Source organism: Stegostoma tigrinum, chromosome 5, assembly GCF_030684315.1.
Source record: "Stegostoma tigrinum isolate sSteTig4 chromosome 5, sSteTig4.hap1, whole genome shotgun sequence".
In the NCBI taxonomy this organism is placed as follows: Eukaryota; Metazoa; Chordata; class Chondrichthyes; order Orectolobiformes; family Stegostomatidae; genus Stegostoma; species Stegostoma tigrinum.
Window position 1 is genome coordinate 62,477,386 of NC_081358.1, and position 25,367 is coordinate 62,502,752.

The window sequence follows — 25,367 nt, forward strand, 5'->3', positions numbered from 1 at the left end:
TTGGCCCACTTAAGGACAAAAAAGGAAAGTTATGCGCTGAGTCAGAGAAAATGGGTGACATTCTTAACGAGTACTTTGCATCGGTATTCACCAAGGAGAGGGACATGACAGATGTTGAGGTTAGGGATCGATGTTTGCTTAGTCTAGGTCAAGTTGACATAAGGAAGGAGGAAGTGTTAGGTATCCTAAAAGACATTAAGGTGGACAAGTCCCCAGGTCCGGATAGGATCTATCCCAGGTTGCTGAGGGAAGCGAGAGAGGAAATAGCTGAGGCCCTAACAGATATCTTTGCAGTGTCCTTCGACACGGGTGAGGTCCCAGAGGACTGGAGACTTGCTAAGTTGTCCCCTTGTTTAAAAAGGGCAGCAAGGATAATCCAGGTAATTGTCGACCGGTGAGCCTGATGTCAGAGGTAGGGAAGCTACTGGAGAAGATACTGAGGGATAGGATCTATTCCCATTTGGAAGAAAATGGGCTTATCAGTGATAGGCAACATGGTTTTGTACAGGGACAGTCATGTCTTACCAACTTAATAGAATTCTTTGAGAATGTGACAAAGTTGATTGATGAGGGAAAGGCTGTAGATGTCACATACATGGACTTCAATAAGGCGTTTGATAAGGTTCCCCATGGCAGGCTGATGGAGAAAGTGAAGTCACATGGGGTCCAGGGTGTGCTAGCTAGATGGATAAAAAAACTGGCTGGGCAACAGGAGACAGAGGGTAGTAGTAGAAGGGGGTTTCTCAAATTGGAGACCTGTGGCCAGTGGTGTTCCACAGGGATCTGTGCTGGGAAAACTGTTGTTTGTGATATATGTAAATGATCTGGAGGAAGGTGTAGGTGGTCTGACCAGCAAGTTTGCTGATGACAGTAAGATTGGTGGAGTAGCTGATAGTGAAGGGGACTATCAGAAATTACAGCAGAATATAGATAGACTGGAGAGTTGGGCAGATAAATGGCAGATGGAGTTCAATCTGGGCAAATGTGAGGTGATGCATTTTGGAAGATCAAATTCAAGGGCGAACTATACAGTAAATGGAAAAGTCCTAGGGAAAATTGATGAACAGAGAGATCAGGTGTTCAGGTCCATTGTTCCCTGAAGGTGACAACGCAGGTCAATAGGGTGGTCAAGAAGGCATATGGCATGCTTTCCTTCATTGGGCGGGGTATTGAGTACAAGAGTTGGCAGGTCATGTTGCAGTTGTATAGGACTTTGGTTTGGCCACATTTGGAGTACTATGTACAGTTCTGGTCACCACATTACCAAAGGATGTGGATGCTTTGGAGAGGGTGCAGAGGAGGTTCACCAGGATGTTGCCTGGTATGGAGGGTGCTAGCTATGAAGAGAGGTTGAATAGATTAGGATTATTTTCATTAGAAAGACAGAGATTGAGGGGGGACCTGTTGAGGTCTACAAAATCATGAGGGGTATAGATAGGGTGGATTCCAAAAAACCTTTTCCCAGACTGGCGAACTCAATTACTAGGGGTCATGAGTTCAAAGTGAGAGGAGGAAAGTTTAAGGGAGATATGCGTGGAAAGTTCTTTACACAGAGGGTGGTGGGCGCCTGGAACGCGTTGCCAGCGGAGGTGGTAGATGCAGACATGTTCGCGTCTTTTAAGATATACTTGGACAGGTACATGGATGGGCAGGGAGCAAATGGACACAGACCTTTAGAAAATAGATGACAGGTTAGACAGAGGATCTTGATCGGCGCAGGCTTGGAGGGCCGAAGGGCCTGTTCCTGTGCTGTAGGTTTCTTTGTTTGTATTTGTCACTTTCATATACATCTGTACAGAATTTTTTTATTTGTTAACTCATGATTGGTGTTCTCTGATAACAAACCCATTTCCTAACCCATATATATATACATGAATATGCAAAAAACAAATGCATTGCTGATGTAATTAATACTACATGTAGTGTCAGTAATATATTTAATATTGTCAATACAGTTGATAGAGTCCATTGGGTTTGTGTTGATCAACATGATCACCTAACTATTTTAATCCCATTTTCCATGAGCCAATCATAGCCTGTGTGTGTCTTGGCATCACAAGTTTACATCTAAATACTTATTAAATGTAGCTCTCTAGCAATTGAAAAAAAGCACATTTTTAGTCCTTACTTATTAAACAATGACTGGTTTCCTTCAGCTTGGTATCTAATATGCTTATTATTACATACTACACTGTGTATATGAAACATTTCATGTCTTCCATAACTATGAGGTATTGCTAACCATTCAGTTCGTATTCTTCATTGTCATTTATTAAGTATTTTAAATGGCAACAATTTTCTCCGTCTTAATTACTTTATCACTTGTTTGTCGGGATTTTTGTTCTGCATATTGCTTAGTCCCTGTGTGATGAAAAATATTGCAATATCAGTTTTAAAATTATATCCTACCGTTAAAGCCTGAAACTGGACCTCTGTTCCCACAGCTTAAAATAACACCCAGAGCTTATTTATGAATGATGTTGGTGAAGTTGGTACCTTGGAGTACTGTATAGTTTTGGTCTCTATTTAAAAAAAGGGACATACTGACAGATTCACTGGGGCATTTCCTGGGATAAAAAGTTTCTATTTACCAAGAACAGTTTACCAGGTTAGGCCTTTATTCATTAGAATTTACGAGAATGAAGGGTGATCTTGTTTAAATATGCTGTATTCTGAAGGGACTTCACAGGGTTAATATTGGGAAGATATTTCCACTTGAATGAAGGGACACAGTTACAGATAAGTAGTCACTCATTTAAGCTGAGATGGGAAGGAATTTCTTCTTTCAGAGGATAGTGAAAATGTTTGGAATTGTCTCACAGAGAAAACTTTGAAAATGGCGGTAGATAGATGTTTTAAAAATCGGGGAGGAATAGCAGTGGTGAGGTAGCACAAAAGAAGGCTTGAGGCCTGGGGCAGATCACCTCTAATTTTGTTGAATTAGGGGCACACCTGAGAGGCTAAATAGCCTTGTCCTATTCCTATTTCTTATGATTTTTGTTGATGTCTTCCATAGGATGGCCTCTTATGTTTTCTTTGCACATTGAAATGTTTAAGCTTCTTCTATTTGTTTTCATAATACAAGGCTGCTTCTGATCAGCTTCTGTCTCCGGTCTACACTGCCCCCAGTGCTAAATGTGTCAACCTGTTCCTTGGCGACTAGAATTGGATGCAGCATTCCAAATGGGCTCTGACCAGATAGTTACACAATCTGAGCATGAACTCTTCTGTCTTTTTACCTTTTGGTTAAACAGATCAATTTCCTATTAGCTTTGCTGATTGCTACATTGTACTGGCTGCACATTGTGGTGAAATTTTCTCATTTTCAGTTGTAATTTTTTGTCAAGTGAGGCTCATGGCTCCTGGTCTCTTATGGCTTGGAGTGACTTTTCTCCCACAATCTTCCATCTTCACTTTATTCCCTATCTAACTGAGCTCTGGGTGCTGTTCCTGAAGAATTGTGTACTGAAAGATACTGGGGCCTTCTTGTGTTTACACCATTGGTGCCATATTTAAACACCATCTGCTGTCCACTACAAATTCTGCAAGTCAGGAGCAGCCCCTTACACTGTGCTGCCAGACTGTTCACACCAAGGACATAACCCAGATAAAATAAAAACTTGTCTGCACTCCATGCTTAGAGTTCTAGAAGGATTTAAGAATGGGGTGGTGGAGAGAAGGGTAGGATTTCTTCCTGCAGACCACCAGAAGAAGCCATAGCACCAGAACACAATGGCTCAGTGGTCACCACTGCTGCCCCTGTGCCAGGGATACAGGTTTGATTCTCCCCTTACATGAACATCAATGTGAAGTGTTTACATTATTCTCGTGTCTGTCTGGGTTTCCTCTGGGTGCTCTGGTTTCCTCCCACAGTCCAAAAATGTGCAGGTTAGGTGAATTGGCCAGGCTAAATTGCCCATTGTGCCCAGGGATATAAAGGCTAAATGAGTTAGATATGGAAAACTCATGGTTACAGGAATACGATAGTGTAGGGTAATGGGTCTGGGTGGGATGCTCTTCAGAGGGTTGGTATAAGCTGAATGGCTTACTTCAACATTGTAGAAATTATATGATAACACCACACCAAGTCATCCTGTCTACAAATTACAAGCTGGGTCAGCACTGTTTCTTGGGCAAAGCAAGTTAACCAGCAGAGCAGAAAGAAGGTCAATGATCTGCATTCTCTGCTCCTTCATGCTCATAGGTCCAGCACTCACTCTAATTGTAACTTATAAAAGCCTCTCAGCTGAGTTGGAAGTTAAAGCTTTAGCACACGTTGGCATAATGAAACAAACTGGAAGTAAATAACCTCTAATTTACCTTGCACTGAAACCAAAACTTGACTTTTTAATCCTTAACATAACACTCAATAGGGGTTGTTGAGTGGGGTCCTCAATTACTAGGGGTCATGAGTTCAAAGTGAGAGAAGGAAAGTTTAAGGGAGATATGCGTGGAAAGTTCTTTACACAGAGGGTCGTGGGCGCCTGGAATGCGTTGCCAGCGGAGGTGGTAGACGCAGACACGTTAGCGTCTTTTTAAGATATATTTGGACAGGTACATGGATGGGCAGGGAGCAAATGGACACAGACCATTAGAAAATAGATGACAGGTTAGATAGAGGATCTTGATCGGCGCAGGCTTGGAGGGCCGAAGGGCCTGTTCCTGTGCTGTAGGTTTCTTTGTTCTTTGTTCTTTGTTACATCTCCTAAACTGTGCAGAAAGTGTTTTTGCAACTTTGAGTTAAACCAGAATATACAGGAAATTTCAACTGTGATTTGTAGTTTGCATTTGTTCTTAGCTTCAATAAATTTTATGCTTTTTTTTAAATCAAGTCCAGGATACTATGGTTAATTAAAAGCTTTCTCAATTGACTGTTTAACAATTTATGGACATACATATTCAAGTCCTTCTGTTTCGGTTTTCATTTTTGAAGTATAGCCTGTATTTTAGATTGTTCCTGCATTCTTCTGCTCTCAAAGTGATGATTTTCTTTTCCTGCAGTAAATTCCATCTGCTACTTGTCAGTTTACTCCATTCTCTTGAAGTTTATTAACATCCCTTCACAGTTCATAACACTTTAAAGCATTATGCCATCGTCAATTTTAAAATAGTGACATGCAGACCAAAATCTAAGTTATTAATAAATATTAAGAGAATCTATAGTCCTAATACTAGCCAGTAGGAAATTCTATTACTCCGCCCACTCCACTTAAGCAGCTCTCAATTGTATTCTATGAGTTCCAAAATTGCTGAAAAGCCTGCTATTTTTTGACATGGCATGTCAAAGTCTAAGTACACCCTATCAACAGCAATACCCTTATTAATCCCCTCTGTTACATCACAAAACACTCACAGAAGTTAGTTAAACATGGTTTGTCCTTAAAAAAAACCTGTACTGCCTTTCCTTATTTTAGCTTCATTTGTCTAAGTGGCTACTAATTTGTTGTTGTTCCTCACTGCCGCCCACCACCCCTCGCCACATCACCATCCTGCTTCTCTTGCTGTTTTATCAAATGTCTTCTGAAAGCCCATGTACATCATATTGAACAGTTTAAGCTCATTAATTCTCCATGTTACCATAAAAAAAAATCAGGCATTGTTAGTTAAATACATTTTACCAATGTCTTTGTTTGATTTATTAGCATTAGACACTGTAACTATTAGCTTTGTCCCAAATTATCATTTTGAAAATCATTCTGATCAACCAAGCGGATCTGAAATGTATGTACAATGATTTATTAATTTACTTCCAGTTCTGCATATTCCTCTCACAATTTAATGCTGCTTTCCCAAAGTTTCGTACCATTCAATCACTCCTCACAGCCATCTATTTTTCTGCACATCCACATTGGAATGCTACTCTCTCCAACTTCTGATCAGCTGAACCCCAGGGGCATTTGAGAAAGAAGAGAATAATTGAACTGCAGCTGACATTACATGCAGCTAGTTTTTCAAGGTACATTTGTTACAACAGCAGGGATTGCTGGAGCCTACCTCAAGAACAAATGGTACAAGTCACCTGACAATAAGCAAATGTCATCTTCAAAGGAGACCTGACCAGGACTATGGAAGGACATTTATTCCAAACAAAGTAAACCATTCAAATATTCTATAACAGTGTGCAGAATTTGGATGCCAATATGTTTGCCACATTAACTAGGTTGACAGATACCATATAGCTTGGCCTTAAGGATCACATTGATCTACATCTGTGTGTTCCTTAGCACAGTGGAATCAAGAGTGTGACAACAATGGCAATGGCAAAATCACTTATGAAAGTGAGGAGTCAAAGTGGTTCATGCTGCCTTACCTCCTGATGGTAGAGCCTGCCCATATTCAGTGGACATTGGCCAAGGGCATCCTGACGCTCACAGCAGGTATCATGAGCAGTCTGCCTCTAATCTGATGAATCTCATAGAGCTTACATCACATGGAAGTATAAGAAATGAAGGAATATGTTTTCCACAAGGGTATGTACATACATATTTCAGAAAATGTTGTTCTGACAAGCTTTTATTCTTGTATTTAATTCACATACATATTATTCTATGTATGTCCCTTTCCTATCTTGTCCATTATTGGCAGTTAGTGCATAAGATGCCGGCTTAATTTGTTTGAAGATGAATGTAAAGACGTGAGTGATGAATACTCACTAATGGATCTAGTAATGAGGAATGAATAAGAACAAATAAGAGAAGCAAAAGTAGGGGAACAACTAGGCAACCATATCAAACAAAGAACCACGCATGCTGGAAATCTAAAACAAAAAATATAAACTGCTGGAGTAACTCAGCAAGTTTGGTAGCGATTGTTAACTCTGCTTTCTCTCCACAGATGCTATCACACCTGCTGCATTTCTGCAACAGTTTATATTTTTGCTTAATATCAATAGTTTAGTTTGCTTATTTTGAGGGTCAAATAGAACTTGGCAAATGAAATAGGCAACTACATTGACAAACAACCATGAAGAACAACAATATTTAATACAGCGCTCAATACAGCACAAGGGAATTTTTTGATAAAAGGAAAGCACAAACCAAATATTAGTGGAAATTCATGAATGAATATTAAGAAAAAAAATCAGTTTTAAGAAGAATACCTTGATAAGACAGTAGAGAATGCACAATTTTTAAAAATTGCGTAAACATTAGGAGGGATGTAAAAACTAAAACTATTAGGAAGGCAAACAGGCACTTAAGAAAATCACGAAGACAAAATAAAATAGCAAATTATTTTCCAGGTGCATCCATAAGTGAAGGAAGGATGCTCTGATAATAAGACTATTGATGGATAGCCAAGATAGTGCCACATGTAACAATAGAGAAATGGCAGAAATATTAAATTATTATTTCTCTTCAGTATTTGTGAGGCAGTTAAACAGGGAGACAACATTGAAAGATGAAATGAGTAATGAATAAAGCACATTTAAAAAATTAAAATGAATGAATAAATTAAACAAATTTAAAGAGGAGAAAAGCCCTTAGTCTGAGTGGATTGCATTCTAAATATTTACTCAACTTTTTGTTTGGAAAAAGAATAGTACCAGAGGACTGGTGAATAGCTAGTGTAATTCCTACATATAAGAAATAGAATTTTTTAAAAGAGCCCAGTGAAATATGGACCAGTTAGCTTAGCAGTAGTGGTATAGAAATAATTGAAACCTTACTGAACAAGAAAACAGAAGAACAAATACAAAAAAAAGGAAAATCTTTCTCAACCTTTCTTACTGACATTTTTTGAGAGATAACAGAGAGTAGAGAAAAGTAATGTAGTAACTGTAATTATCTGGATGTTAAAAAAAATCTTGAATAAAATGACCCATGGAAACCTGATGAGTATAGTCACAGAATGTGGTGCCAGGGATAAGTGGCAGAACAGATTGCTAGTTGGCTTCAAGAAAGTAAGCAAAGAGTGGCTATAAAGGGTAGCTATTACATTGGTAGAAATTGGGAAATAGTGGTCCATATGGATCAGTGCTGGGAACACTGCTGTTCACAACCTACATTAACTACTTTGGACTTTAAAATCAAAATTACTATTCCTGAATTTAGGGATGAGACCAAGTTTTTGGAGGGTATAGTTAATACTGCAGAGGACGGCAACAGATGGCAGGAGAACTTTAATTAATGTACAGGCTGGGCAAAAAAAAAGTGAATGAATTTCAAAATTAAGAAATGTGAGCTGACATATTTTGCTAGGAAGAATAGGGAGGTCACATTACTTGGTAGATGCAGTTCTAGTTAGGGTAGAGGAACAAAGTGTTGATGTAATACATCAATCACTAGATATTGCACCTCAAGATTAAAGGTTTGTAAAAATAAATGCAAAGTTGGCAGGTTTATTTCATGAAGCTTGTATTTGGAAAGTATAGAAGTTATGCTATATTTGCAATAAACCTTAATTAGGTACACTTGAAAATGTATTTATGCTTGTCCATTATATTACCAAAATGATGGAGAGGCACCTGGAGAGTGCCCATAAGGTTAAGAAGGTGGATACCACAAAATGTGTGCAAATATATAACAGCGAACAACTGACAGGAACAAATAGAGGGATCTCTTCTGCCTAGAAAATAAATAGGTTAAGTGGGCTATGAGAAAGTCATAGAATCACAGAATTGCTACAGTGCAGAAGGAGGCCTGAAATGTTCATGGCTTGCCTGAGCCATCCTGGCTTACCCAGTTCTTATTTTTGTATCATGCTCTATAGAAGTATTCTTCTTCTGTTAGGTAGTTTTGAAAATTTATACTTTTCAAAGTTCTCTAATGTCGTGAGACAGTCCCTAATAGCAGCTGCTTATAAAGGAATATATCCTTCTACCTTCACTGAAATTTCTGCTCAGTATGCATAATTTCTTGCAATGAGTCCTACATAAAACACCTCTTTCAACCTATTCCCACTTTGGGTAAAATTTCCCAAATACTCTCTGTATCTCATTTCACTCCAGTGTAATCTTACTGTGTATCCCTTGCCTAACTGTGCAGCTTAAAGGGAAAATACATTTTTTTCTGTCTTTCAGCTATTTAAAGACTGTCATTAATAACTTTCTTACTAAGTAATGAACTTGTGGCTTTCTTGTGATTTCATTCTTTGAATTTTTTTTCAAAAATTAGTGTGTTCCTGAATAGGATGTCTTCAGCAGGTCTGATCCTATCAACTTTTCAAAGGTACATGAAGAGCCCAAGCCTCACTTCCTCTCTTATCCACTCCTGAAATGTCAACCTCTTTGGTCTGATTCTCTTTGTTTCCTAAAGATACAAGACGACCCCAAGCCTCATACTCTCTTTTATCTGCTCCTGACTGGATGTGTCTCCTAAGGTCCAATCCTCTTTGTTCCCTGAAGTGTGAGGTTTTGACTGAGCGTACACTTAAGGAATAAAAACTGAAAAGAACTGCAGATACTGTAAATCAGAAAAAAAAACACAGGTTGTTGGAAAAGCACAGCAGGTCTGGGAGCATCTGTAAAGAGAAATCAGAACTAATGTTTCAGGTTTGCTGATGAAAGGAAGAACAATATACAGATAGCATTTCACAGAGAGGAGTCATATTCTCCCCCGAAATTCTTTGAACACACTGGAATGCTGACAGCAAAAGTGAGGTTATCTTTTCTCTGTAGACACTTTGAGTAGGAAAGTGTCTTCTCCATACTTAATTTGCCTTCTGTTTTCTCTATCCTGGTGGTGATCACACAGCAGCAGCAGGTCCCTTACCCATCTGGGCTATAGGGTACACTTGCCCCTGGACCTCTGGATCTCTTGTCTCTCTCTCTCTCTCTCACCATCCTACACAACCCTCTCAAACATTTTGTACTTCCCTATTAACTCAGTTGGGATGACAGCTGATTTGTGATGCAGATTAATACTGCAACATGGGTTCAATTCCTGCACTGGCTGAGAGTCCCATGAAGGACTGTCCTTTTCAAATTCTCGCCTTGCCAAGTTGTGCTGACCATCAGATTGCCAGGCAGGTAAGGCTATGGCAACTTTATCTTTTACCTGAAGGCCTTCTTCCTACTTATTGTCTGTTATTGCTGCCAACTAAGAACAGCAAATAGGTAAAGTGCACTAAAATACATAAACATTAACTTCACTGGTAAACTGCTGATAAATACATTCATCGTCTTGTTGCAGGACTCTTTGTCTGTCCTTCCTCCTACACTTCGTCATACCTAGCTTAACTCGCTCCAAAACATCTCCCTTATACATCAAACAAATAGTGGAGTGAACAATGTAAAATCACAACTGATTTTTGGGTCTCTAGCAAATTCAAGTGCTTGTGAATTGAATTGTTAAAAATGTAAGCAGCCAGCTTTTGACATCAGCTCCTGTGTGCCTTCACTTTTGTCAAAAAACTTGCACCTGCTGCTTTGATGTCATTAGCTAAAGTCACAGTCATAGAGATCTACAGCACAGGAAAAGGTCCTTCAGGCTATCAGTTCTGTGCCAGTCAGATATAAGCACCTAACTATTCTAGTTCTATTTTTCAGCACTTGGTCTGTAGCCTTGCCATCACAAGTTACACTCAAATTCTTCTTAAACATTGAGTGTTTCTGCTTTGACCATGAATACAGGCAATAAGTTTCAAATTCCCGTTGGGTGTAATTTATTTCCTCACATCTCCTTTAAACACTCTACCCCTTACCTTAGATCTATGCCCCTAGTCATTGATCTCTCCACCTAAGGAAAACATTCCTTCCCATCTTTCCCATCTCAATCATAACACCATTCAGTCTCTTCTGTTTCAAGAAGAACAACCTCAATCTGTCCAATCTCTTTAATTAACTGAAAATGTCTAGCCTAGGCAACAAACTGGAAAATTTCGTCAACACCCTCTCAAGTGTAATCACATCTCTCCAAGAATATAAATTCCATAACTGCACACAAGACTTTACTCTCACGTAAAGAGTGAGGTTTAGAATGGACGTGTCTCACGCTTGATTTGTTGCTGTAAAGTCCAGAATACAAATATTTTTAAAAAACATGGCTGAGTGCCAAGAAAGTATCCTTATTTTTCAGAATCATCAAAAGTTTATAGTGAAGCCTCCAGGAGTCAGTGTTAAAAGTGCTTGTCTTCCTGACGTATGTCAATAACTTAAACATTGGTGCACAGGAAACAGATTCAAAATTCACAGATGACATGAAACCTGCAAATCCATACAATCAAGTTGATAGTGTAGAATTAAAGGATTCTAAATGTTGGTGGAATAGACAAGAAAGTGGCAGATTAAATTTAATGCAGTGGAGTGTGATGAGATCATTTGGTGGGAGGAATGTAGAAAGACAATGTAAAATAAAGTACATTAATAGAGATCTTGATGTATATGTGCATAGGTTGACTCACTCTACATGATGTCAAGAAAGATAAAAGGCTAAGGGCCCTGACAACATTTTGGCTTTAGTACTGAAGGTTTACAACTACAACACTGGCATCGACCTGACAATGTGGAAATCTACCCAAGGAAATCCTGGTATTAAAAATTAAGTCAAATCCAATCCAGACAATTATTGCCACGTCATCAGCAAAGTGATGGAAGGTACCATCAACCATGCTAACAATTGCCACGTCATCAGCAAAGTGATGGAAGGTACCACCAACAATGCTAATAAACACTGTCAAAGGAGTAACCACCTCACTAATGCCCAGGTTGGGCTCAACCAGGGCCACTCAACTCCTGACCGCATTACAACCTGAGTCCTAACATAGATTAAAGAGCTGAATTCAGAGGGAAGGTGAGTGTGACTGCCATTGACATTAACGCCACATTTGACCGATCAAGGAGCCCGAGCAAAATTGAAGTTAATGGAAATTGGGAGAAAACTTTGTTGTCTGGAGTCAGACCAAGCACAAGTGAAGATGGTTATGGTTGTCTGAGGCCAGTAGTCTCACTTCCAGGACATCTCTGCAGGAATTATTTAGGGTAGTGCACGAGGCCAAGCTATCTTCCCCTGATTCATAGAAACATAGAAAATAGATGCAGGAGTAGGCCATTCAGCTCTTTGAACATGCACCACCTTTCAATATGATTATAAGCTGATCATGCAATTCCAGTATCCCACTCCTGCTTTCTCGTGTGGCCCTTTGATCTCTTTAGCCAAGAGGTTCATGTCCAACTCCCTCTCAAATATATCAAAGGAACTGGCCCCAACAGTTTTCTGTGGTAGATAATTCTTTCACAGGTTCACAATTGGGGCGGCACGGTGGCTCAGTAGTTAGCACTGTAGCCTCACAGCGCCAGGAGTCTGGGTTCGATTCCAGCCTCAGGCAACTGTCTGTGTGGAGTTTGCACATTCTCACTGTGTCCGCGTGGGTTTCCTCCGGGTGCTCCGGTTTCCATCCGAAGATGTGCAGGTTAGGTGGATTGGCCAAGCTAAATTGCCTGTAGTATTCAGGCGTGTGTGGGTTATAGGGGGATGGGTCTGGGTGGGATGCTTCAAGGGGCAGTGTGGACTTGTTGGGCCGAAGGGCCTGTTCCCACACTGTAGGGAATCTAATCTAAAAAAAACAATTCTCTGAGTGAAGAAATCTTTCTTCACCTCAGTCCTGAATAGCTTATCCCTGTTTCTTCGACTGTGACCCTTACTTCTGGACTTCTCCAACATCAGGAACATTCTTCCCACGTCTAGCTTGTCCAGGATTTTATATGTTTCCATGAAGTCCCCCTTCTTTCTTCTAAATTCCAGTGAGTACAAGCCCAGTTGGTCCAATATTTCTTCCTATGTCAGTCCTGCCATCCCGGGAATCCATCTGGTGAACCTCTGCTGAACTCCCTCGTTAGCAAGAATGACCTTGCTTAGACTAGTGGGCCAAAGAGCACACAATAATCAAGGTATGGCTTAACCAAGGCCCTGTATAGACTCCAATACTCAAATTCTCTCGCTATGAAGGCCAGCATGCCATTAGCTTTCCTCACTGCCTGCTACACCTGCATGCTAACCTTCAATGGCTGTTCCACCATGACGCCCAGGTCTCGTTGCACCTTTCCTTTTCATAAACTGCCACCATTGGGTTTCCCCAATGCAGAGGAGGCTACATCGGGAACAGCAGATTCAATAGACCACGCTAGTGGATGTGCAGGTGAATACCTGTTTGATGTGGAAGGTTTTTTTGGGGCCTGGGATGGAGGTGAGGTGGGAGTGTAGGAGCAGGTGTAGCACCTCCTGCAGTTGCAGGGAAAAGTGCCGGGGGTGGTGGGGCTACTGTGGAGTGTGAAGCAGATAAGACAATCGCGGAGGGAACAGCTCCTCTGGAAGGCAGATAAGGTTTGGAGAGAAATATATTCTTTGTAGTGGGGTCAGATTGCAGGTGACAGAAGTGGCGGAGAATGGCGCCATCGACAGGGCACAAGTCAGGAGTGTATTGGAATACTCTCCACTTACCTGGATGAATGCAGCTCCAATAACATTCAAGAATCTTGACATCATGCTGAATAAAGCAGCTTGCTTGCTTGGGTATTACTCCATCCACCAACTTCAAAATTAATTCCCTCTGCTACCCATCCAAGACAGTCACCATTCTGGCTTAGAAATATACTATTGCTCCTTCGCTGTCACTAGTCAAAATCCTGGAATTATTGGTATCCCTACCCCTTACAAATTCATGGATAAAAAAGGTAGTTCACCACCAATTTCTCAAGGAAAATTGGTGATGAGCAATGAATGCTGGCCTAACAAGAAATACCCACATTCTGTGAACAAATATATTTTTAAAAAATCATTGATGTTGGCAGTGCAAGTTGAAATTAGAGTTCATAAAGCATACAGCATTCTGGGCTTCAACAGCAGGAGCATAGAATACAGACGCATTTGTACTTTAAACTTCATGAGACACTACTTCACTCTCAAGTGCTGTATGGCATCTAATTTTAGAAAATGTCATTGAAGGATGTGAAAGCATTCAAGAGAGTAAAGAAAATATTCACAAGAATGCTTCGAGGGATGAGGAAACTTCAATTACTAGATAGATTGGAGAGGTTGGGACTGTTTTCCTTGGAGACAAGGCTGAAAAGAGATATCATTTGGAGGTGCTGATGTTGTACTGAGGTGGACAAAATCAAAAGTCGGCGCAACATCGAGGGCTAAAGGACCTGTTCTGCACTGTATTGTTCTATGTTCGATGTTCTGTGTAAAAGTCATGGGACACCAGGGTATAGTCCAACAGGTTTATTTGAAATCACAAACTTTCAGAGCACTGCTCTTTCATCAGGTAAAGTTTTTTGGATTTCAACAGGTGAAGGAGCAGGGCTCCAAAAGCTTGAGAAAAGATATGATAAGGATATTCAAAATCATGAAGGGTTAGGATGGACTACAGATGGAGATACTGTTCTCACTGCTGATGTATTAATAACCAAAAGATGCTGAGATTGCAAGCAAAATCTAATGCTTTCCCCTATGGTAGATTTGGTGAAGGGCCAGCTGTGGTAACAGTCAAGGGTCCCACCATATTTTGGCTTCACCTCAATTCAGTCATCTCACAAGGCTTGTGGTCTTCCAGTCTCATTGCCAATTCAGGCCTTTAAGTTTGCAATTAGTGCCCACTTGAGGACATCATTTCACCACTGCCAGTATTAATCTAGTACATGGGAAGGTATGGGGGTTGCCATGTTGGAAACATGACATGCAAATAGGACTTCCATTGGGAAATGTTTCCTTTCTTCAAAGGCATTCCGTGTCTATAGACAGGCCAGAACATTGAGAAAGGAAGTCCCCAGTCAAAACCCCTGCACTCTGCAAATTTGCTGTCTCCATCCTGACCTGTGATCACCACTTTGTAACCCCACCCTATCGTCATTTATCTATTGATGCCTTGGGTGTATGCAATACCAATTGCCCCCATTGTCCCTTCTGTGGAACTGCTGAGTACAGAAAATCTTCTGGCTTTGATTGGCCCGAATCATTTAATAGGCAGGACTTCTACCATCAGGTCATTGATCCTAGAGTGAAGCCTACTGGTGGCCAATGAAGTGTTAATTGTACATTAATCACATTTGGCCTTTTTGCAGAGAGATAAAGTGGGTTTCAGTGGTGGCTACGAATCCTGCCATCTCCACAAGATTCTACCCTGTGGGGCAGAGTTTTTGGATGCATATTTTTCCATGACATTCTCAAAAATATTTCTATCCAGGTGGAACTTTAACCTTTGAATTTTTTTTGATATGAATATCGTGATAAGTACAGAAAACCCCAGAACAAAATAGTCATTAATAGATAATGGAAGTGAGATACCTTCAGAAGTCCTCACCAAAACCTTAGGAATAAACTTGAATTTGTTCAGGAAAGATAGATTGTATACTGTAGTCTTGTGCTGGACAACCAGTGTGAATTAGGTTGGTGCTGACAGCACAGGGTTCAATCTCTGTTTCAGCTACTGTGAATTTGGGACCTGCATCACTCTCACTGTCATGGGCTCTGTGGATCAGGCCTACCTTCACACAAAGAACTAAAGAAGAAACAATTGCCTTCACAAAAATGTTATGTCAAAGATTGTAAATTACTTCTATTGACTTTAGACACAACATGTCTCCAAACACCTATAGGCATCACATCAAAACTAAACCAGAGAGATACAGAGGGGAGAAACCAGAGAGGGGCAGCACGGTGGCTCAGTGGTTAGCACTGCAGCCTCACAGCAGCAGGGGCCTGGGTTCGATTCCAGCATCAGTTGACTGTCTGTGTGGAGTTTGCGCATTCTCCCAGTGTCTGCGTGGGTTTCCTCCGGGTGTTCCAGTTTCCTCCCACAGTCCAAAGATGTGCAGGCTAGCTAGATTGGCCATGCTAAATTGCCCGTAGTGTTCAGGGGTGTGTGAGTTATAGGGGGATGAGACTGGGTGGGATGCTTCAAGGGGCAGTGTGGACTTGGGCCAAAGGGCCTGTTTCCATACTGTAAGGAATCTAATCTAAAAGTACTGCGCAACTGCCAATATACACGTTACCCTGATAGTCTACTGCTAATTACAACATGGAAAAGCCCTTCTATGCTTCATATAACTCAGCTTCATATTGTGAGATTTCATAGAGGTGAACATATCCCCAATGATGACATTGATCACTTTCAACTGCCACTGCGTGAATCAACTTAGAACATAGAACATAGAACATTACAGCACAGTACAGGCCCTTCAGCCCTCGATGTTGTGCCGACCTGTCATACCGATCTCAAGCCCATCTAACCTACACTATTCCATGTATGTCCATATGCTTGTCCAATGACGACTTAAATGTACCTAAAGTTGGCGAATCTACAACCGTTGCAGGCAAGGCATTCCATTCCCTTACTACTCTCTGAGTAAAGAAACTACCTCTGACATCTGTCCTATATCTTTCACCTCTCAATTTAAAGCTATGCCCCCTCATGCTTGCCGTCACCATCCTAGGAAAAAGGCTCTCCCTATCCACCCTATTTAACCCTCTGATTATTTTATATGTTTCAATTAAGTCACCTCTCAACCTTCTTCTCTCTAATGAAAATGCTTATTGATATAAGCTAAACACGTCCCCACTGCAAACTGACAAAAAAGTCAAAGAATGGTAATAATAAAATGACAAAGATCAGCTAAAATCTGCCAACACCATAAGATGAAAAAGAAAGATGAAAAATACATTGGAGAACATGAAAGCAAACCAATGTTATGTTTTACTAGAAAAATAGCTATGTGCTGGCATGAACTGTAGAATACAAGACAAGGATGTACAGCTACAGTCTCTGAATTATCAAGCAGCTAACCAATTAAAGTTTTTTATTGGAACCAACTGCAGATAGCAAAGAGGAAGTCAAGAAATGGAATTCAGTCTTCAGAATCTGCATTCCATGATGATAGCTGAAATCACTGATTGAATTACTGCTTCAGCATTCCTGGCCTCCAAACTGAAATTGAACAGTTGAAGGCCTGTAGTACAGGCATCAAAATACAATGCACAACAAAACTGCAAACCATCTGCAGACCAAAATACAAGGGGCAGATGTTACATTTATACAAAATCCTGTTTAGATGATACCTGTAATGTTGTGGGCTATTCTGGGCATCACCCCACTTTAGGAAATATATATTGACTCAGGAAGCAGTGCAACATAGATTTACAATATTGATGTGATAGCAAGGTGTAGAGCTAGATGAACACAGCAGACCAAGCAGCATCAGAGGAGCAGGGGCACTGACGTTTCAGGCCTAGACCCTTCTTCTGATGCCTGAGTTTAAACTTTAAATTACAAGGAAAGATGGCTCTAAGTTATATTTCCTGGAATTTTGAAGAATGGGTGATCTGATCAAAGCTTGTCAGATGTAAAAAAGGAACAGTCAAGGTGCAGAGAATCTGTGGGGTTTGGAGGTGGAGAGTAGGAGTGAGGTGGGGTATGGTTTCTTTGGAGCCTAAAAGAATGGAAGTGTTGAGTCCTGGCTTACCTCTTGAGGCAGTTTGCAACATTTTGATTTTGGCTGATGTGCAGAGATAAGGTCAGAGGCATGTTAAACATTACACTAGTCTATGGTGGATTTATACTTGTAATATAATTCCATTGACAGAGCACTCATTAAAAGAAATCATTTTTTAATCTATGTCTACTTTTAGGAATGAGTCAGCAGTGTATGTGAATCTCATGGCATCCTGTTCATTATTATCTTAAGAGTCGTGTGTAATAGTTGACTTTTTGAATTGTGGGTAAGGTCAGTGGTTTACCCTGTTTGGCTTTATGGTATTTGAGAGGACAGCGGAAGAATGGTAGATTTCATAGAGCTGAGGCAAGCCAATACTGGAGGTAGTGGGTGAGGGGGGTGATCTGGAGTAGGTTGTAGGCATAGAACAATAGAAGAGGGATCCAGGGGAGGTCAGAAAGAGTATTTGGAGACATAGAGGAATGGAGGAATGGGCAAAAGGGCTGGCTTTGGTAGGGGTAGTGTGGAAAGTTAATCAAGATAAGAAAATGAACAGCAATGTCAGCCTTGTCTGAATCTATGTCCATCTCAAAGTGTTAGTAAACAGGCTCATTGCACAGCTTTATGTTCACCTTCAATTCAATTATCCTCACTGAGACTGCACTTAGAAAATGCTCTTTACAATGTGTAGAAGGGAGGGTCAACTATGTCTGAAAGTTCAGCTGTGCTCCCAGACTGGTGAGTAAAACACTGAATATTAATGTGACATTCAAAAGATTGAATGATAAATGCCATGGTGGCTCAGCAGTTAGCACTGCTATCAACAGCAACAGGGACCTGGGTTCAATTCCACTAGGCCGCTGTGTGGACTTTGCACATTGTCTGTGTCGGTGTCTGCTGGCTGTTCCAGTTTCCTCCCACAGTCCAAAGATGTACAGGCTGAGTGGATTAGACATGGGATGGCAGGGTTATAGAGATAGGTTGAGTCTGGGTAGGATGCTCTTCAGAGAGGCAGTGTGGACCCACTGGGCTGTAGAGATTCAACGTTTCTTCCACAATGAAGGAAATGTTCCTGTAGCTATCGAGTGTGGCAGTCATAAAGTGTATCATTTAGCTCTCTGAGAGAACACATCTCAACAAATGACCATGGATAAAGTAAAACCAATGTAATGTGAAGATTTAAGGTAAAACATTTGGCACTTTTATCGGCTCTCAAGTGTTATGTTAAGAGAGATGTAGCTGGGTAGGAAAATTGTGCCTGTGGTACAGAGGCCCTCTGTTTGACCAGAAGGCTGTTTTACTATCCTTCCTGCAATGAAAAGTTTTCTTCAGCTCTGAATTGCATGTGCTACTGCATTTGGATTTTAAACACAATCATGTGGGAAATTAAATAGAATAAGAATAAATGGTGTCCATGCCTGAGTACAATGTCAGGAAGGACATGCCATTGTCAAAATTCTATTTCTACTGATTAGTGAATCTAAGTAACACATTTTAGCATAAGACATAGGGACAGCTTTTCAAGAGTGAAATTAGGAAAGGCTTCTATGCATGAACTGCGGCAAAGAAGTTTGAAATTGTCTTTCTCAAACAGTGACTTTTGCAAGATTAATTGTATTTTGAAATCTGAGACTGACAGAGTTTTGTTCAGCAAAGTTCTTCAGGTAGGTTCAAATGGTGGAAGTGAGTCAAGATGTTAACTGGTCTGCTCATGCTTTTCTGTTTTCCTAAAATGAGGAGTATTTTAACAAGGAGTTGATAGTTCAATGGAATAGTGATCCTTGTTGAATTCTTGATTCCTTGTCAAATCATAATAGATGACGCCTAAGCTACACAATGCAGTTCAGTCACAAAGTCAAGAAGAAAGCATTAACATGGCTATCTCTTCTGGCACTTGTAACACCTGAGCTTATGTTTATGGTAGCCTTTGACACACAAAGTCTCAGGTGGGGAATGATTTGGGAACAGTGGGACTTAAACATCTGATTATATTATTTATTTTGTCATGTGGTGAAGAAAGGAAAAATAACAAATTCTCTAAAAAGATTGATTCCTTAGAGTACATTGCCCGAAAATTTTCTTAGAGAGTTTGCACAGTGATTAAAGCTATGTGTCCAAAATGGAGGACTAGTCAGAAGGAAATATCTGACTTTCATGTAAATTACAGAGGCAAGCCAAGACATTCAGTGATCTGTACCTGTTTTTTCAGGTGCAGCATGGTTGGACAAGCCTCTTACAAAATGGTCTTCTCATATAAGAGATTTTGTCTGATTAATTTACTTGACTTTTTATAAAAAGATGACTACATTTATTAATGAGTTTGTGTGGTTGGTATGGTTTACATGGGCTTCAGTAAGGTATCTGGCAATGTCCCACATGGAAGGCTGGTTCAAATAGTAAGGACACATGGGATCCAAGGCAAGTTGGCAAACCAGATCCAAAATTGGCCTGCAAATTAGAGGCAGAGGGTGTTGGTTGACATTTGTATTTTATTTTTGTGATTGACAGCCTGTAACCAAGGAATTGATGTTGAGGCCCTTGCTGCTTATTATGTACATCAATGACTTGGATGTGAATGTGGAAGGTATAATTAATCCGTTTGCAGATGACATGGAAATAGGTGTTGATAATCATGAAAGTGGTCTGAGACTACAGCGTAATATTGTACAGTGTAATCCCATGGCACTATATTGAAGAAGACTAAAGAAATTGTGCCTGGTGTCAAGAGAACCACAGAAAAGTAACAGAATTAAAAGATGCCAAACAACCACATATGTCTGTGATAGCTGAATAAACTATTCTAATCCCACTTTCCAGGGTTGGAAATCTGGTCCAAAACCTTACAGCTGCCAACGATTCAGGTATAGATCCAAGCTCCTGTTAAATGAGTTGAAGGTTTCCACCTAAGCCATCAAACTGGGCAGTGAATTCTGGACTCCACTGCTCTAAAAGTGGAAATGATTTTCTCTACGTTCTCCCTAATTCTTCAGTCACCTTAAAACGGTGCCCTCAGTATTTCCACTTGGGGGAAACAGCTCTTCATTTCCATTCTATCCAAGCTGCACATTATTTTTTATTATTAATATTATTAAGTTACCCTCAGCTCCTCTGTTCTATGGAAAACAATCCTAGGTTATCCAATTTTTTCCTTATAGCTGCAATTTTCAAGCACTGGCAGCATTCTCTTAAATCTCCTCTGTACTCTTGCAAGACCAATTATGCCCTTCCTGTAATGTGATAACCAGGGCAGTAAATAAAATTCAAGCTGTGGCCTGACTAGTGTCTTATACAACAAAGAAAAACTGGGATTGTTTGGTAATCAGTACTGTGAATGTACTTATGTGAGATGGACAGCAGCAGTTAAGAGGCTCAGCACCAATATCTCAAGCGTAATGAGGGAAGGGCAACAAAAGTTGGCTTTGCCGATGATGCTTACATCCAAAGTAATTGATAAAAAAAATCCACAGGAACAGATTTATCAGGATATTATCACATTTCCTTCATTGGGCATTTGTTGTGTACAAATTAGGAGTCACGGTACCAATAGCGTCTGTACTTCAAAAATGCTTCATTGGCTGTAAGACTATTTGGGACATCTGGTGATCTTGAAAGGTGCCATATCAATGCGAGTCCCTCTTCCTTCACCTCATCTTATTCACTATCGCTCTCCCTCCTAACTGTCTTATTCCTGGCCACTCTGAGGCATATTCTTATTCAATGTTGGTTTCCCTGTTACAGGAAAGATGTTGTTAAACTTGAAAGTGTTTAGAAAAGATCTACAAGGATGTTGCCAGGGAGAGGCTGAATAGGCTGGGACTGTTTTTCCTGGAGCATCGGAGGCTGAGGAGTAACCTTATAGAAGTTTATAAAATCGTGAGGAGCATGGATAGAGTGAACAGTCCACATCTTTTCCCCATGGTAAGGGAGTCCAAAAATAGATGGCATAGGTTTTAGTTGAGAGGTGAGAGATTTAAAAAGGACCTAAAAGGCAATCTGTTCACGCAGAGGGCGGTGCATATCTGAAATGAGCTGCCAGAGGAGATGGTGGAGGCTGGTACATTTACAACATTTAAGAGGCATATAGATGAGTATATGAATCGGAAAGCTATGGGCCAAATGCTGGCAAATGGGACTAGATTAATTTAAGATATCTGGTTCGCATGTATGAGTTGGATGGAAGGGTCTGTTTCCATGCTGTACATCTTTATGGCTCTATGACTCTTCCTTCTCTCCTTTCAGGGGACTGAGTTGAGAGTTGTTGCCAGTGGCGCTGTGGCCTATTTTCGGGTCTTCTTCCAGCTTAAAAGTGAACTGCCTGGGGCTACCCATTAGGTGCCTACAGTAGTGAGCCTTGAGCCTATTTACTTGGGAGCAAAGATCATTCCATGTGCCACTTCCGAGGAATGGTCACTGGATCTAAAATGTTAAATCTGATTTCTTTCCACAGATGTTGCCAGACCTGCTGAGATTTTCCAGCAATTACTGTTTTTGTTTTATTCATGTACCCTTATTTTGGTACACAAATGAATGTTTACCTTATGGTGTTTGCTAAAAAAAAAACACTTTTATAAAAATAGCTTTGATTTTCAACACTAGATTCAGTTTTGCATATTCTATTTAGCCTCAGGGACTCACTTGCAAATTGGTGAACTGAACTGCAGCCCATTCCACTTGCACATATAAACAAGGGTGCAAGGTCTTCCCTCTGTCAATATAGCTACCATTTAATAAAATTTCAGATTAAGGCAATTATCTATTTAACAAAATATTAACAGCCATTTGCAAGAGTGGTGGGGTGAAATCTATAACAAAGTGGCTGAATTTCTGGTCTTAGGTATTGGAGGCAAAAAAAATTCTGTAACACTGATGCGAAAAAAGAGAAAAATACATAGTAGTCAGCAGGACACTGATTACAAACCCATGCAGCAGATTCCTTATAAAATGAAAATCAATATTTCCACAAGTTGCTGTTACATAAAAGATAACCTCCATTGATTTTTTTTTTAGACTTAGGCCTTCCTGATAAAATCTAATATAAATTTTTGGCCATGTGGATTTGGATCAGAGTAGAGTGTGATAAATCCTACACATCTTTAGACCCAGATGATTTTTTTGAAGCACGTGGCTGCACTACTATGCCCTGTGCACGCAAAAAGCCCTGCCATCATCCCTATCAGAAATCTGTTCTAATTTTTATTACTGAGAGGATAAACCCTGTTCCAGATAATTTGGAAATTTCAGGGGAATTGTGATAGAGCTGATGGTGCAGCCAGCCTAAGTTGAGAAAAGAACCAACCTGTAATAGCCTCCGTGCCTGTCCTGATTAAATGTTGCCGTAGATGAAAGGCTTGCCATAACCGCAATAAATTAACCAATCACACAAATCCCAAGTTGGTACTAATCCTTCCTTGATACTCTGATCCTCTGATCAGCTCAAGAGGTAAAGAAACTGACTGGTGACATACAGAGTTCTAACCCTGGGTTTCACATAAACTTGAAGCTAATGATCTCTCCCTGACTGTTTCACAGCAGATCTCTGGTATAAGCAAAAGTAAAAAAAAACCAAAAAAAAGGAAGAAAGATTGTCATTTCTATACAACTTCTGTTATCATCCAGCTGAATATTTAACAAAATGGGAAATACATTTGAACAATTTATTATTTTGTAGATTATATATACTTATCATGAGCTGCAGGCTTCTGATGATGCAAAATTAAACCAATTGCTTTAATCACTTCTGTATTACCAAATAGTCCCAAAAACGGAATAGAAAAATGCAAGCTGAAGAGCAAAAGTGAGATACCTGTCACTGTGAGAATGAACTAATAAAAAAATTCAATATTCCCTTTGCAGTTTGCTTCTCCATTATCACTTTTTAATTACCTCGCTTTTCAAAGACATCCATATGTTGGCAGAAAATAGACTGCACACATTTTGGCAAGGCCGACAATTCCCCTTCTCTCCTTCACTCACCTCCCCAATCTGCTGTCAATATACCTCCCCACAATCTTACTCACACCCAACCCCTTCCTTCAGAAAGATGCAAATCTGGACCAGATAAAGAAAAAAAGATGAAAGATTAGAGACTGATTTCTAATTTTCTACCAGAACCTCAAGCAGAAACTGATATACTCTACAGGTGCTTTCACATTAAATCAAAGCATTTGGTTTACATAAAAGTACAGCAAGAGTCATGCAAATTGTTAGGAAATAATTTTTGAAAATCTCAATCATCATTTTAGCTGAACTGTGTCAGCACAGTTTCACTGTTATTATGTCTTACAAGCATTATCTTCTAATTGCTATGTTTCAGTAGCTACCACACTATAAAGAATCCACTAGGAAAAATTGGATCAAATATACTTTTCCAAATCACAGACTAATGAAATTGATCAGATTTAGGGCTTACTGGAAACAATCTTTGTTCCATGGATTCCAGATTTTTATGTCCTTAGTAATATATTAAAAATAACCTGCATGCAGGTCAACTTAGCATTTCATTCTGTTTTTTAGCTGACTGGCACAACCAGCAAGTGTAGGAAATTCATAGACTTCTAAGTCTGATAGCATCTGACATCCATCTGTCTCATACTAATTTCCTTAGGGCAGATTTAAGCCACTGTAAGAAATATAAACTATAACTCACCCTTCTTTCTCCAGGAGTAAAAAAATCCATATTTAGTAAATTCCATATCTAGTTATGAAACAAAGAACGCATTGGTTTTTTTTAGTAGAATTATAACATTTTTTCAGAAATCTGATGGAACAAGGAAAAAGATTGCCACACCTCCTACATAATAATCCTCATCACTGGTGCCCCACAAGGCTGCATACTCAGCCCCTTACTGTACTCCTTATATAGTCATGACTGTATGGCCAAATTCTGTTCTACCTCCATTTATTAATTTGTTGATTAGGCTACGTTCACAGCTCTGTAATTTCTTGTGGTCTTGGACAGAGCAGTTGCCATAACACATTATGATGCACCCAAATAGGATGCTTTCTATGGTCTATAAGAATTGATCAGAATCATTGTGGCTATGTTGAGTTTCCTTAGCATTCCGAGGAAGTAGAGGTGTTGGTGTGCTTTCTTGACTGTGGCATCGATGTTCAATTAAAGATAAAGGCGGAGTAGCTATTGCTGCGTGCAATTGGAGGTGGCAGCAGCAAAGCCATCCTCCTCGTGTTTGACACCAGTAGCATTGGCAACAAAGACATCCTCCTGGTATTCGAGACCAGCTGCAGTGGCAGCAAGGACGTCCTCCTGGTGTTCAAAGCCAGCCACAAAGTCAGCAAAGCTTCTCCAGTGATAGTGAATGGTGGCACCAGTGAGGCCTGACTCTTCAATATGGTGGCATTGACAAGGTGACATCTGCGGGAATCCTGGTGGCAGTGAGCTCAGAGTGAGGACTCTTGACTTGCCAGCAGAGTCAGGGACTCCTGTTTGCACTGAGGCCGGAGTGGGGTCTCCTGGCACTGATGTGGCAGCCGTGGCAGTATTATGCCTGGATCGGGGACTCCTGTTGTCATTGAGGCAGCAGCAGGGCCCAGGATTCCTGTTTGTAGTCACTGTAGAACTGGAGTGGGGACTTCTGGTTATCGGCAAGGCAGAAGTAGCAGTGGAGCTGGCGACTCCTGATTCTAAGGCGAGTGTGGGTTCAGCGGTGTCAGTGAGGTGGGTCCAGTAGTGAAAAGACGGTGCCTAAAGTGTGGTGATTTCTACATTGCTAGAGCTGACACAGGTGGCAATGAGGTGGTAGAAGTCTTCCTTACAGTTACTGGAGGCAAGGAACTGACGTTGACTGGGTTGAAAAGGCTGTTATTGTGAATGTTTTATTTCTTTATTTTACCAACCTAGTTCTACGATCTGTAATGTTGGACCTTTCATTTCCTTATTTTTCTAATTATTTTTTCTTAAGAATTTGTTCTTAAGTATCTGTATTTGGTTACCTTTATACTTGAGATAGCACCAAAATGTGGTGACTTCTAAACTTTCCACTCT

The 25,367-nt window shown here is 40.3% G+C and overlaps 1 protein-coding gene across 4 annotated transcripts in view; it reads right to left on the reverse strand.

Moving 5' to 3' along the window:
- The window catches only part of zfpm2a (zinc finger protein, FOG family member 2a), an 825,184-nt gene that overhangs the window by 236,381 nt on the left and 563,436 nt on the right, over window positions 1–25,367 (reverse strand). Inside the window, exon 1 of one of the 4 annotated variants that reach the window (XM_059646029.1) lies at window positions 24,012–24,125. The exons of the other annotated variants lie outside the window; for them this stretch is intronic. Within the exon in view, the coding sequence (XP_059502012.1) occupies window positions 24,012–24,041 (30 nt within the window). The 5' untranslated portion in view covers window positions 24,042–24,125. Of the gene's footprint in view, window positions 1–24,011; window positions 24,126–25,367 lie in introns of those variants that run through there. 4 annotated transcript variants of the gene reach the window in all.